The sequence below is a fragment of the Gasterosteus aculeatus genome, chromosome 20 (genome assembly GCF_964276395.1).
Source record: "Gasterosteus aculeatus chromosome 20, fGasAcu3.hap1.1, whole genome shotgun sequence".
NCBI classification, from domain to species: Eukaryota; Metazoa; Chordata; class Actinopteri; order Perciformes; family Gasterosteidae; genus Gasterosteus; species Gasterosteus aculeatus.
The window spans coordinates 15,691,196-15,706,345 of record NC_135707.1 but is presented as its reverse complement, the minus strand read 5'-3'; the positions used below and the strand labels follow the sequence as shown (position 1 = coordinate 15,706,345).

The 15,150-nt window shown below is 48.1% G+C and overlaps 1 protein-coding gene and 1 long non-coding RNA gene across 2 annotated transcripts in view; one reads left to right on the top strand and one right to left on the bottom strand.

Annotated features, from left to right (window-relative positions):
* The first annotated feature begins 3,215 nt into the window (after window positions 1-3,215).
* Window positions 3,216-15,150, top strand: part of LOC120810965 (myelin basic protein) — a 27,443-nt gene continuing 15,508 nt past the window's right edge. The window contains exons 1-2 of the mRNA XM_078095362.1: window positions 3,216-3,724; window positions 11,306-11,364. Coding sequence (XP_077951488.1) covers window positions 3,694-3,724; window positions 11,306-11,364 — 90 coding nt within the window. The 5' untranslated portion in view covers window positions 3,216-3,693. The remainder of the gene's footprint in view (window positions 3,725-11,305; window positions 11,365-15,150) is intronic.
* Window positions 4,920-5,629, bottom strand: LOC144389740 (uncharacterized). Its single transcript, XR_013453891.1, has 2 exons — window positions 5,373-5,629; window positions 4,920-5,176 (listed from the first exon to the last, which is right to left on the bottom strand). It is a non-coding gene; the product is annotated as an uncharacterized LOC144389740 (long non-coding RNA).

Sequence of the window (15,150 nt, the reverse complement as noted above, 5' to 3'; positions counted from 1 at the left end):
CATGCCATTTGGACTCTGCAACGCGCCGGCTACATTTGAGCGGCTGATGGAAAGGGTGCTGGCGGGCATTCCCCGGAATCATTGCGTTGTGTACCTCGACGACCTGCTGGTACATGCCAATGACTTTGACAGAGCCCTTATCAACCTCCAAGAAGTCTTCAATGCCATCCGCCATGCCCAGTTGCGACTCAACCCTGCGAAGTGCCGACTGCTAACAAGGGAAACAGCTTTCCTGGGCCACATTGTCAGTGCTCGTGGTGTAGCTACAGACCCAGCAAAGGTGACTGCAGTAAAGGACTGGCCAACCCCAGCTAACGTCAGTGAGTTGAGAAGTTTCCTGGGCCTGGGGTCATACTATCGGCGCTTCATCCGAGATTTTGCTTCGATTGCCAGTCCCCTCCATCGTCTGACTAACCTGGGCCAGCCATTCCTCTGGGATGACACCTGCACCGTAGCTTTCAACCAACTCAAGGTATCGCTAACCAAAGCCCCGATCCTTGCCTACCCTGATGCCCGCCGGCCCTTTATTGTGGACACTGACGCCAGCAATGTGGGGATCGGGGCTGTCCTTTCCCAACACGGGGACGAGGGGGAACGTGCAGTGGCATACTTCAGTCGATCCTTGAGCCGGGCGGAGAGGAACTACTGTGTGACACGACGTGAGCTGCTAGCGGTGGTCCGGGCGCTACAGCACTTCCGGCCATACCTGCACGGCAGCCACTTCCTGATCCGCACTGATCATGCCTCGCTCACTTGGCTCCTGAATTTCAAAAATCCGGAAGGGCAGGTTGCTCGATGGCTGGAGGCCCTACAAGAGCATGATTTTGAAATTCAGCATCGGGCAGGGCGACATCATGGCAATGCCGATGCACTCTCCAGACGCCCCTGCGAGGCTGTCGAGTGCCGTTACTGTCAGCGACAGGAGGAACAGGACCAATCAATGCCAGCAGTGACGATGGTGCAGGCGGTTGACAACGAAGCAGACCTGTTCCCACTGACAAGCCTGCAGTTGGAGCAGCAGCAGAAAGAGGACGGGACTCTGGCGTTAGTTAGAAGTTGGCTGGAAGCAGGGCAGCGCCCCGAGTGGGCTGTGGTATCAGCACTGGGGCCCGAGGTAAAGGCCTACCACTCGCAGTGGGGTAACTTCGAGTTCCATGACGGGGTGGTGTACCGGAGGTGGAGGGCTCCCGAAAGAGGACGCGACCTTGTACAATTGCTGGTGCCTCGCACACTCCGCCCCCAAGTCCTGAAGCTTGCCCACGGCTCGGTGGGGGCGGGGCACTATGGGAATACCAAGACTCTCTACCGCCTCAGAGAACGGTTCTACTGGCCTAGCTGTCGACGGGACGTTGAGCTGTATGTGCATTGCTGCGACCTTTGCACTGCCCAGAAGGGGCCAACCCAGCGCTCTCATGCCCCATTGCAGCAGTACCTGGTGGGGGCTCCGATGGAGCGAGTAGGAGTGGACATTCTTGGGCCCTTTCCGGTCACGGATTCTGGCAACCGTTATGTCCTCGTGGCCATGGACTATTTCACTAAGTGGCCCGAGGCTTATGCTGTGCCGGATCAGAGCGCCATCACGACTGCAGAGAGACTGGTGGAGGAGATGTTTGCCCGCTTCGGGGCCCCCGCTGAGCTGCACAGCGACCAAGGGCGAAACTTTGAGTCCCAGGTCTTCAGCGAGGTTTGTCGTCGGCTCGGGGTGAGCAAGACCAGGACGACACCCCTGCACCCCCAGAGTGATGGCTTGGTGGAACGGTTCAACCGCACGCTAGCCACCCAACTTGCTATCCTCACCAGCCAACACCAGCGTGACTGGGACCGCCACCTACCATTGGTCCTGTGGTCCTACCGGACAGCTGTCCAGGAGTCCAGCCGATGCACACCTGCTGCCCTCATGTTTGGGCGAGAACTACGGACCCCAATCGACTTGGTGTTTGGGGCTCCCCCCGAGCCCGAGATCAGCGGAGGGACAGCGATGGACTACTGTCGTCGATTGAGGGATCGCCTGCAGGTGGTCCATGACTATACTCGCCAGGCCCAGGCCAGCTCCGGAGTGCGGCAGAAACGAGCCTATGACACCAGGGGCCGGGGGCAAGCACTCATACCCGGGGACCGGATCTGGGTGTATTGTCCAGTCCGGAAGAAGGGCGTCTCCCCCAAGCTTTGCAGCCACTGGCAAGGGCCCGGCGAGATTTTGGAACGCCTGTCGGAGGTGGTGTACCGGGTGCGCATGCCTGGCCGGGGACGCACAGTGGTGTTACACCGGGACAGACTTTCACCGTACCGCCCCCTAGCTCCGCCCACGGTTGGAGAGGACAGTGACGTTTGCAGACCATGTGCTGGTACAAGTGGTTCCCCAAATGTGCCTTCTGCAAGCCGACGACGGCCTGTACGCCAACGGCGTCTACCGGGACGTTGGAGAGACTTTGTGCTAGGTGATGGGGTCGTTGAGGACAACTGACCCCTCAGGTGGGGGCTATGTAGCGATCGGAGCGGCGGATCGAGTTGGGCGGCGCTGGTGGGCGCATTGCATGATGGGACAATCCTTAGATGCATTTCTGTTATGTTGATGTTCTGGTGTTTAAGATTATGTGTGTTTTCTAGGGTCTGTTATGTTGTGCTCAAATGTTACTGTTAAATGTTTGATGTTTTGTTACAGTTTAATGTGTAGGAGTGTGGGCACCATGACCCAACTTGGTATGGCTGTGGGTGAAGTTCTTAGTTCAACGCCTTAATAAAGTGTCTATTTCCTGGGGTCGTGCGGTGTATGAAACACAGGAAGGGCAGCAAAATTAATACCAGTCTCCTGTCTCGTTCATCTAGCCAAGCTTGCCACAATATGAACCTTTGCCTGCACGATTGATACATTTAATTTAGGTGCAGTGCTGAAATATTCAGATCAGTTAACAATGTAAAGATACTCCACGACAAGTGAAAGTCCTGAATTTAAACTGCGTAGCCTTCTGAAGTCATGTCACCAAACTGTAGAAAAGCGAAAGGAAAGTAAAGTAGGCGGTAATACTCGGATAATACTCGAGTAATTGGCAAAAAGCGACACTTTGGTGCATATTATCACCGTGGAAGTATATTGAAGTAAGTGGGTATATATGATGGGGATGTCTGTCCCCGCACTGTCTGAATAAAGTCTGCAGCCAGCGGATGTAACCCACCTCTCCCGAAACAACAACTGCCCTTGAGCAAAGCACCGACACACTGCAGGTTGCAGCCGCGACCGACAAAGCGCAGCGCTGCAGGAAATGAGCCTGCAAACCCCGTTGAGTTCCTTTTATTTGCGGCCAGCCGATGCGAGATATTATAAAAATAAAAAAATAAAAAAAATATTATCCAACCTCAACCCTGGCGAGGAGCACAAGTCACACCAATAACACACCGGCGTGCACCAACGTGCTTTTTTGTCGGCCGCATATTTCTCGGCGGACTAAAGGCGCATTCCGCCCCACCCCTCAAGAACAACACCACAGCACCCGAATCAGGAAGCACCGCGACGCGCGTCTATTCCCCCCCCCCCCCCCATCTGACACGGAGACACTTGACTGATTACAGCAACGGGGAACCCACAAAAAGGTAGAGGGGGGGCGGAGAGGAAAAGGCGTTATTGTGGGTGCCGACGACCACCGTTTTTATTTTTTTGGAAGACTGACGAGTCGGTGACGAGAGGCGCAGCTGTGGATGCATCTGGCACAGAGAACACCGGAGAAGGGTACGTGCGCAGTCGACCTGGTCAAATTAACACACACACACACACACACACACACACACACACACACACACACACGCACAAGAAGGAGAAATACGTAAAGACAGTCACACACGTTACCATCGCCCCCCACGGCCACTGCTTTATACTACGAAATACGCGGCGTGACGCTTGTAAACACGTTATCCGCGTCGCCGTGTTTACAGCGCGCGCGAGGGAACCTGCTCGGAATGACGCCTCCGCGCTCGTCCCGGGTCTTATTCCACCTGACGTGACTTGTGAGTGTTGTTTAATGAGGACCGCTGTCACCGAAAAGTGTCCCTGTTTGTCAGGTGCTTTTACAGTGTCCCCCCCCCCCCCCGCGTCGCCCGCCTCCATACTACAACCACCACCAGCACCACCACCCGCCCTGTTGCCGTCTCTCGTTGGACCAATCACAGTTTACCGGCAGCGTGTTTTACAATTCTTCTTTGCTTAGTGGTGGTATAACACGCTGTTCCGGACGATCGTAAAGCCTGATGTCGATCATTAGGTGGGTTTCTTCCATTCGGCATACACAGCTTACGACAAGAAGTACTTAAATCCATTAAAAGTTAGACATTTCTAATTGCTCCAGCGCGGTTTGCTACCGGAAACCCCCGTGTGTTCAGTTGGCTGTGAGCATCAGACCACCGGGCTATTTATTTCAATCTTGATGAAAGTACGTTTCGAAAGGCGGGTCATTTATATGCCGAATTGATCATATCAGCATAACAATCATGTTAAAGTAGAAACAATGCCAAACGATGCATGTCATCATGCATCAAATTGTATCTTCTTTAAATTAGAAAAATTGTAATGGAGTTTTACACCGTCTTTTTTGTGGCACTTAAATGAGAGAACTAAACCTTTCTGTGTTGGTTTCAATAGATTATTTATTTATAGTATTACATTACATGTAATATAGACAGAAAACATCGCTGTATTACTGTATTACATCACTCTGCATCCAGCCAGCTTACCGTGTAAATTGACTTTACAAAAAAACAAAACAGTGAAGGCTTCTATCAGAAACCGTCCAAGTAAATTGGCCTAACTGAGCAGAACAACTGTTGATTGCTGTACTGTTGGTCAGTAGAAGCAGAGAACTGCTGAAGAAGATGTAACAGCAGACTCTATGACGAGATATGGACTGTCATGTTTACACACAGTCTGTTTGTTTTGGGTTTTTTTTTTAAACACAGAGAGAAAGTGGGTTTCAACGCATGCTCATTTAATGTTGCTTCTATGCACGGCCTATAAATAAAATACTCGCACACGAGTGGCTGCATACGTCTGAACGGCACTGATTTATTAAAGCCTGCAGCCCTGGACGTCCTCCAGCCAGGGAACTATCAGCAAGGTGACCTCTGACTCCATCTTATACAAACCATGCACAGCTGTACTGCGCACCTTCATCCTTTCATCCTCCTTTATCTGATAAGCACAAAGCAAATCACGTTAGTGGTTTAAAATCATGCTTTAATAAATATCACCTGTACCATGTAATGGCACAATCCCCTTGTGCTCACATGTACAGATAACATTACTTTACAGGAGCTTCACGTAGCAAGCAGTGTGTAGGTTACACTTCACATAGTTTGAGGAGAAGCCTGTGTTGGCTTGCGATTACCTGAGGTGGGAAAGCAGCAGGAATGCATTCCTTTGCATAGCTTTGGATTCGCCTCAGCTCAGCCGGCAAGGAACTCGCCAAGAGGTCTGCTCGGCCGTCACGTGTGGCACTCTGCATTCCTCTGCCTCGTGCGCAAGGCGGGCTTTTACCAGCAGGCCGTGAGTGTAGTTTTGCCGACACTTAAGAGGAAGGTGTTCTGTTCGAATTCCCCACACTGCTCACAGCGTGTGTGTGTGTGTGTGTGTGTGTGTGACGTCAGGTGATACACTGAGGTTAGTCAACTTCCGTTCTTGCAGACTCCCAAACTTCCGCTCTTCTCTCACTTCCCCCCTCACCCTCCTGTCTGTGCCTGTTCTTGGCAGACAGGTTGAGTCACATTACCTGGTACACGAACACCTCGCATGGGGAAAAGGCGAGGCGCGAGCCTGTCCGCTTTCATCCACGGCGGCGTCACAGCCTCTCAGAGGGATTACAGCAGCAGAGGGTTCGGCCCGGACGAGTCGAGAGGTCCTTGGGTTATTAGGCGACTCGCCCCAGGTGGCAGCGGTTCTGAATCTCCACCGAGGGGCATTAAGCTTATGATGTGGGCATCGGGTCTTCATCACTTGCACACCCCAGGGAGGCACGGGAGGTGCCGATGCACAACATATGCTTGAATAAACAAGGCGATAGCCGCACACAGCATCGGACCCCAGGGAGTATTGTTTTCCCAGTAAAGTCTGAAGCCATCTGCTTCTTCAAGAGGGACAATCCCTCAGCAGTCTTTTCAGAATTTCAGAGAAATTGTGCCTAAATACAACAGCCGCTTTGAAGCCTCGATTTTGGGATTTTGGCTGCGGTCACGTTTTTTCTTTGGACAGTCTTTTTTTTTTTTTTTCTTTTGAAACCATTCACGATAAGGCAGGTTTGCGCCTACTACAACCAAACACTGATTGGGAGATTTTTAGTCAAATCAAAACCTTTCTGATTACATTTCATGACCTGAAAACACTAGAAAACACACTGCGAAGCGTTTGAAGCTTTAGGAGAAAATCGCAGACCTTCAATGCCGGCGGAGCCGCCTGTCAACCACAAGGTAGCCGAACCCTAAAGCGCACCCTGCTTTGTGCTCCAGCTCACTATACATGGGACCATAAATGACGTTTGATGAACGCCTGAAACTACGGATTCAGACCATACCAGACCATGGTGTTTACTTAATGAATCAATGAGAAGTAGAATATGTACAATCCGACTTTCTTTTTGCAAACAGAGGGAGGCGCCTCCCGCTTTGGCTTCGCTTTTGACACCAAGGCGTTGGTCCCTGGTTTATACACTTTACCCTCTTCTGCCCCTGTGCACGAATATCTAAGTGTGTGTGTGTGTGTGTGTGTGTGTGTGTGAGTTGTTATTTTATCAAACTAAGGATCATTAGAACAAAAAATACTGGAAGACAAGTCCGGGCATCTTAGTCGTAGCAGGAGAAGGACAACTGCTGCTGTCCGATTTGATCAGCCACAGCGAGCGGGAAAGTGAAGCAACTGTTGCTTCAGCAAACGCTGACGAGAATCCTGTTGGACTTTGCCAAAGCTGCAGAGTCAGAAGTCAGAATGCTTGCCACACTTGAATAAAGAAACAGTTGTTGCTCTAGTTACTCCCATCAGGTGTGATGTGAGGCCTGAATGGGTCGACATAGTGCTCAAGCAAAAAACAAATGCAGAGAAAGTTTAACGCAACATTGGCTAATCTCATACAGGCAAGAGCACTTGGATCACTTTGTACTTGTTTGTTTGTGATCTTCTAAACCAGAGATGAATTATCATTATAAATAACTAATTGGTAATTTGAACAAACCGGTGGGTGCAGTGGGTTCTTTTTTTTATGTGAGAAATAATTTATTTTTGGGCCGAAAACCTTTTGTTTTGTTTTTAGCTTTGGAAAGCTAAGGTATGACTCTCACTTCCTCTTCCACCTTTACATTGCTTCTGTCAAACGCGGCATGAGCCTGTCCTGGCACCCTGACAGAGCAAACAAGTAAAGGCTGTAAGAGAGGGAGGAAGAGAGAGAGAGAGAGAGAGGGAGGAAGTCAGGCTTCCTGCAGCACGCACTCATCTCCATGTGCACGAGAAGATGGCAGCCGTGAGTGACAGATGTTGACCCTTGACCCTCAAATCTCTTGCCGTGAGAAGAGAAACCTGTTACTGGTACATAGGCAGTTTGTAGCCCCGTTCTATCAGAGCCCCTCTCCTCCCGTCTCTCACACACACACACACACACACACGTTGGTGGGGTCCGTATTCATTACGTCATTGACTCCTCGGCGCAGTCACCACCGAGGCCAGCTGGAGGGCGAAGAAGAAGCCGCCTGTCCGTCTTGCACAAGAGCAAATCTGAAGCGACACAGAGGAGCCAGGCCACACAGCAGACAAAGGCACACGTGCTGCAGCTTTAGCAGTGTCCTCAAAGAAATAGGTTTGTGAGCATGTTGCGCAGGCTGCTTATGAAACCCAACACGCTTGGAGTTGTTACAGCAGAGTGTTGGGTGGGTTTGTGCGCGCTGCTGCGGCGCAGAAACAGATCTGGAAAGAAGCTGTTTGGACACAGACCTGTTTTTGAACCTTGTAACAGCGTCATTACCCTACATGATGTATACATCTATGATAATATGATACAACTCTGACTGTTTTTCTGCTTGGTTTCCCGTGTGTTCAGCACTGTAGTGACCCTGTATTAGTGGATTTACTGAACTAAAACCCTCTTAAATCCCGACAGAACGGAATGTGACGATGTAAATTTCCCCCAAAACGTATTTCCTTCTTGTCATCTGCCACTTCTATAGTAAATGCTGGCATTGCACACCGCCAGGGGGCATTTTAATGTACTAACAAGCTGCAGAGCGGGAAAACGAAAGAATGAAACGTGGCACATTGTTTACTTGGCTCCTCGCATCCATCTCGTCAGAAGTAGGACCACAAGCGAACTTACTGCAGGGACAGAAAGCGAGGCTTGTTTGAGTCGAATGGTATTGCTTCCAAACCTGATTTGCTCCCAAGAGTTTTATTAGCATTGTTGTAATCTATAGAGTAATCCATCATCCCGACGGGGGGATTTATGTTGCAGCGAGGTGATGCCCCTCTCCAACCAAATAAATAACCGTGCCTCCTCAACCCTCATTAACAAGCAGGACTGTCCCGCTTATTGGTTGGTTACATGTTGCTTGAGCCAAAATGGGAGCAGGCGGACGAGGGACTGTTGTCTTCACAGGTATTATTCCTTCAGCGGTTCTGGTGGACAGTGCTGCCGTCACAAGCTCAGCACTGAAAGTCCTCTCCATTGTTAAGGTTGGAATCCTGAAAGAGAACAGAAAATAGGTCCAGTATCCGCGACAATCCAGAAAACAGAAAGTTTGTTTAAACGTCGACGTGCAGTTTTTGTGTGTATTTTGTCTTTTTTTAAAGCGCCACATGTGACGGACAGATCGTTGCTCATATGTGCTGAGTGGTAATGGATCCTTCCAGGTGCTGGGCTGTATCCCGTCGCCCCATCAGATCAGCTTTTCACATCCTAATGGTGTACTTAAAAAGGAAAACAGAAACACACCTGGCTACTAACAGCGATGCGGCAGTTAATTTCCGAATAACAGCTTAAATGTGTTATCGCCGAAGTTCTGAAATGACACGAGGATGCGTGAGGAAAAAGCAGGCAAACTAGTGTTTGTTTTTTTAGTGCCATGTAAAAAGTACAGCGGGAGCATTGTAATTGCAGCCTGGTATCACACTCCCACCTCCGCTCCTCCTCACCGCTCCTCACGCTCGGTTATGCAACAATCCCTCGCAAGTCCTTGCATGATCTCGGCTTTGATCGCGCACCATTCGAGGGGGAGACTGTGTCTCAGGCCTCGCATACCCTCAGAGTCCCTGCATGTCTCTGCAGCCATCAGAGTGTATTCCAGCTGTTTGGCTAACCTGAATGCACAGCTGCCGTTAATATCTGCAGCCGGTGGTTTAGTCTACAGAGAGTTTCAGTTTATTCTTATAGCGACTTGTTTGCGTTTTCTCTGACTGTTACTGACGGCTTTATTATCAGATCAAACAGCACAGGCGTGAGTCAACCCATTGACTTCACAAAGGCCTTTCAAAATTACGTTTTTTTTTCAGAGTTAGTGAATGTTACGCCCTCGTGTATTTGAAGAATGTCAATACATTTCTTAAAGTCACTGACCTTTAATTTGTGGGAGAAGTCTCATGTCAGCAGGAGAATTAGCTTTCTCACAACGTGTTTATTGAGTGTTCACAAAAATAAACCACAGTTCTTTTCTTCATTCTTCTGGATAAGTCAAGTATATATCTACACTTCTACTAATCCGGAAGTAGTTTTCAAAGTTCATTGTTCATTTCTATGTATTGTGCAATATTATCTTAGGAACCATGACAATGAGTCCAGTCGTTTTTATTCCTTTAAGCTGCTTTAAGCCTTTAGTGCGGCAGCTAAGGACTTAAGCGCTTTCAAGAGTAAGCTTAAAAAACCCATCAATGGCATTAATGTAGCAGCAAATAAACATTAGCTATGTAATAGTGTGTAGAGTCATCCTTGTCCAGATGCGTGTACTGGTAGTAAAATGGTGTTACAAGGTGGTTTTAATTTGTTTTAAAAGTATTGCAGCGTAACCGTTCGGGATGCTCTCCATTGTCTGACACGCAGCAGTTAGCTTGTTCGCTTTAGTATGTGTGGATAGTTATTACAGTGTAACACGCTCTCAAAAACATTGTTTCCATCCAAAAAATGCTTGCGGAAACCCCAACTGTAAACTACCCGCCCGGCACCACAGAACACTGTGGCAAATACTGGATCAAACGTGTTCCCAGTCACTACGCCGCTTACAAACAGCCAAACAAAACACTCGGGGCAGTTAAGTGTCTCTCTTTAATAAGCTCGTTCTCAGATGTGGCTGCTCCTCTCCGCCGAGAGGCATTAGTAGGCTACATTATAATGAGAGCGATTCTCAGAAGAGGAACTCGCTCTTGTTGGAAGAGTTTGGCGAGTGTTCCTGGGAGCCTTTTTTTTAAATTGCCATAGTGGATGTTGAAGCACTGCTGGAGCTAATGTCTGTGGTAAACATTGCTCCCCCCCGTGCTCCCTGCACAATGCAACGATGCAATAGCTTGATGTTTATTCACCGTGGAAATAAAGTGTTAATTCCCACGTGTGCGTGCGTCCATGAATGTGCACATAATCATCATGATTGAATCTTGATTTCTTTTTATCTTTTATTGTGATGGTTCAAAGGCCTCATTAACATATTTTCTGATTCACCCGTGAGTGATTAACGCGAGAGGATCACTGCAAACAACTATTAATGCAGTTATTTGATTTTCGGCAATTTTGCCACGTTCCATAAAAGGAAATAGGTGCTCAAAATGGCAAAAGCCTTTTTTGATGTCAAAAACTCTCCTAGAAGCCAGAAATGCTCCCCAAGATAATTTGAAGGGAAAGGTACTTTTTTCCTTTCTTGAAATAGTGTGTGCAGGCTGAGATTTTGTTATGTCAATACTCAGTACTACAGTTGGATAAAAAACAGTATTACCTTTAATTATAAAATTGTTATTTGCCTCAGTTGTGGAATTTTGAGATTCCCCTCACTTTTTTTTACCTGTTGCTCAGACAGTCTGAAGACGCTTTTCAGACACCAGAGAGTATAAATAAACATACTTGTGAGCGGACCAGCACCCTCCTCTTCCAACGCCCGCGGTCTAGCTGATTGGTCGGCGCCAGGGGCTCCGCAGCCGACTTTCGCACGAGGCCGAACGAGGCGCAATAAACTGGCGACCGCGCCAGTGTTTGTAGAGCTCTGTGTGATGCAGTTTCACACGCAAGATGCAGCCCTTCTCTATTAGATAAGGAGGAGGACGCACGCCTCACATAGCTGTTTACAGTGTTCTCTGTTTCTCTCACAGTCTCTGACAGAAGCATGGGCCAGCATCTAGGAAAGAGAGAATCACCAACACACAGCCAGGTAAGAGTCCTCGCAGCAGGTGTGTCATTTCCTGTTTTGTGCATGCGGAATAAGATTGATATCTTCAAATGTGTTTGTAGGATCTTTTTAAAACGACGGCCTGAGAACGAAGCATGTGTTGGAGAATTTTCTCCGACCTTATCGTCTGAATACCGGCCTTCAGCTGCAGGACTTTGGACTCTGTTCTGTCATTCTGATTTATTGCCTTCAGCTTCTCTCAGACCGTTAAGGACTTTACAGTGAGCTGGTCGTGAATGCCTTCGGAAAAAGTCACAGCTTATGTATCTCAAAGCTCTATGCCTGGAATGTTTTCTTTAATGTTTAAAAGAATATATTTTGAATATATTAATACATATACAATATATTGATTTCTGGGACTCTGTTTGTGGTCACATCTGACTCTGCCCCGAATTCAGCCACTCGGATCACAAATCAAAGTTTTGCAGTGGTCACGCCGCGCGGCCACAGGCAACTCTCCATAGTCCTTCCTCAGACGTATTAAACTATGGAATAATGCACCGACTCTTTGGTTCACATGGAGCGCGTTGTCGTGGCGAGAGAAAAGATGAGGCGCAGACGACTTTGCGTGGATGTCCGTCGATGTCTGCTCATACTTATGCATTATTATTTCACTGTACACAATATATTAATAATGTATTATAATATAATAATAACAATATATATATATTTATATACACATAATATAATATAATATATATATATTACCTAATATATTACTACCCTATTGTTAATAGTGCAGTGCCTCTCTGTGGGGGGCCTGTTGGGGGCATGATGGCTTCCTGTGAGTTTCACAGTATAATAATTCACTCAAAAGCACAAACCTCAGTTTTAACAGCCGTGTGGGAGAAGCCAGTTGGACTGCAGGATAGAGACAGGTGATCGTGTGCATCAACGCTCTCGCCGTATCCCAACCAACCATTAGGGGGTCATCAGGACTGTGTTTGGCTTCGTTCCCAATGTTCAGCTCTCTAGCATTGATCTTATAAAAGAAAGACATTATGCTGTCTGGTGGATTTTGTTTACCGCTGTAGTGGGATAATTGCACATGAAAAAGGATGGCAGCATTACTTTGTAGAGTAAGGTTGAGAAAATCCAAGCCTCTACATCCAATGCCATATTTTAAGTATTAAATGAAGTGGGTCTTTTTTCTTTTCTCTTTTGCGACGGGCAAAGGCCTCAGGGCCCTCACAATAGGCATTTTTAATTGGCCGGGAAGCAAGGTGCTCTTTCGTGCCCCGGGTTTAGCACTTGACATGAAATGTCTGCTTCCATTGGTGCTGCAATTAAAGCCCATACGTTTGAGGGATTACGTTTGATCATTTTAGACTCCTCTTTCTGCAAATGACGAGCCAGACACTGCCCTGTGCGAGAAGGAGGATCCACATTCAACCCCCCCAACCCCGCTGGCTTATTTTGAGCCGCCCTCAAGCCAGGCCGCCAAGAAGGTGGTGCAGAAAATTAAAACAGCATTGGGGGCTGTAGGCTGCAGCGTAAGACGCCGCCATCTGCCCGTGGGGTCTGTCTTGCGTCCACCTGGCTGGCCCCTTTAATGGCCGCAGTGATCCTGTCTGGGCACCGTAGGAGACGGGAGCCCGGAATAGTAGGGAGGTCGATGTTTCAGCCCTCAGTTGATTTGTTTCCTCAGTCTGCAAAGAGCAGCAAAGAGACACATTCGTCAAGTGCGAAGCTGCTAAGGGAGCCGCGTTGTTCCTTCAGCTTTATAATTGTCCATCTTTGTACTTATTTTTCGGCTTCCTCTTGGCTTGATTATCATGACATCAAAGTCAATTGAAAGGCCTGGCAAAACAGCCAGTTGTCATAGCAACAGTTTAGCAGGAGCACAGCGTGACAGAGTAAAGCCGGTTCTGGTTAGGGGCTGTTTTCTGAGTCGCGATCCCGTTCCCGGTCCCTTACCGTTTCAAGAAAGGTCAAATGGACCCATAAATCCTTAGTCACACCTCAAAACAGCACTCTGACGAAAAACCGTTGATGTTTTTACACCGCTTACAGTTATATAGCTTCATGTCCCACTCAGATCGACACCGGGGGTTGTTCTGTTGTGTTTTGGGCGGAATGGAACAGACGCCCTCATGTTATCGAATGCAAATATGTCTGTTGTGATTGGTGCAGATTTCTGCTGACGCACTAACTGGTGTGTGTCATCAACAGTGAATTACAGACCGATGCACAAAGTACGTTGAAACATTGGCAGAATCCTACAGATACAAAGCCTACAAATTCTTCAAAGGATAGATCAGAGATGGATAGTGATTCAGTCGTTTGTCATGATTCAGTAACATGATTCAAGTCTGTGGGCTGAGAGAAAAGCAACTGGTAAAACAACATCGAGCCGTTTTAAAATGAATCCGTTTGCGATGAACCAAATTACCGGCAGCCAGGGACGGTGACATGTTGAGATGTATCCTGCCCGGCGACAGTGGCAGGAATCTATTTTTCTTCAGCAGGAAACATCGATGCTGCAGAGTTGTAGTCTTTCTGCAGCCTCACGCGTTTCCTACTGATGCCGAACTAGCAGAGAGAAAGCCATCTCAGGGGAGATGGTGCACTTTTCTCAGCTTGGAAAAAGAACGCGAAGAAGTGACTCTCTACGGCTCTCGCTCCATGATTGCGCTTGCGATAACCATCGGCCAACTCCCTCCAGCTGCAGGTACGACCCACCGCTCACACCGTCAGACGGTGTTGCAGGGAATCTCAAACAGTTCAAGAACAAGGTTGTTCGCTCATTATTATTGCAAAATGTAGAAATAACTCCAGATATGGTGCAGTAAGGAGAGGTGGGTGCGACCCCAAAAAATACTCCAAGACTTTCAAGAACGATTTATGTAATATGCATTGTATACACACAGAGTCTCTGTATAATCAGCTAATTGTATAAGTATAAGATAAACTCACAGTTTAATCTCTTCTTTACACCTGTTTTTGTTTTGGGAAGCCTTTGTAAATAAACAACAACCTCAAAACTCCTTAAATGACCACGAATGTTAACTGCCGTGTGTCAGCCTTACATAATTATATAATTATTATAATTTTTTTTCTAATTCATCAATCACTGGCCTTTCTGAATTTTGTTCGTAGAAATGAACATTTTATGTTCTTCTTCTACAGTCGTCACTATCACTATGGCCTCACGTATGAATTGCTCCGAACACACTGATTACTGTGTGTGTGTGTGTGTGTGTGTGTGTGTGTGTGTGTGTTGGGGGGGGGTGAAGGGCACGGTCTCAGCGGATGGCATTTAAAAATCTAAAGCGTCAAGCAGCTCAACTTGTAATGAGAGGCACTAAATCGTGTGGCCTCCGAGGGGTCGCTGAGCATTTGATCCTTGCTGCGAGGGCGCTTTATCATCAGATCACGACGCATCTTGGTCAATTCTCCCGTGTGCTCGGCCGTGACCCGGTCATAATACTGCAACTGAACTGAACGCTGCCGTCTCCAGATGAGGGAGCTTGAAGCTCAGCCAGCAGACCTCGAGGCTTCAGCGCTGCCATTGTGCCCAATTAGAGCCGCTGGGTATGTTGCGACCAGCCCAGCAGGCATGTTCCTGTCTGTTCTGTCCCTCCGTCTGAGATCTATCCTCCGTCTGAAGAATGATTACACTTTAATCACCTCAAGTCCGTCCTATGCTCTGTCGCGTCTTTTATCATACCATCGCTCGCCCCCCAGTCTCATCTATTAGAACCACAAAAGTAAGTGCTTGTTTCAAAGAGATGGTACAAAGCCGGCCTTTGGAAGGCACGGACGCAG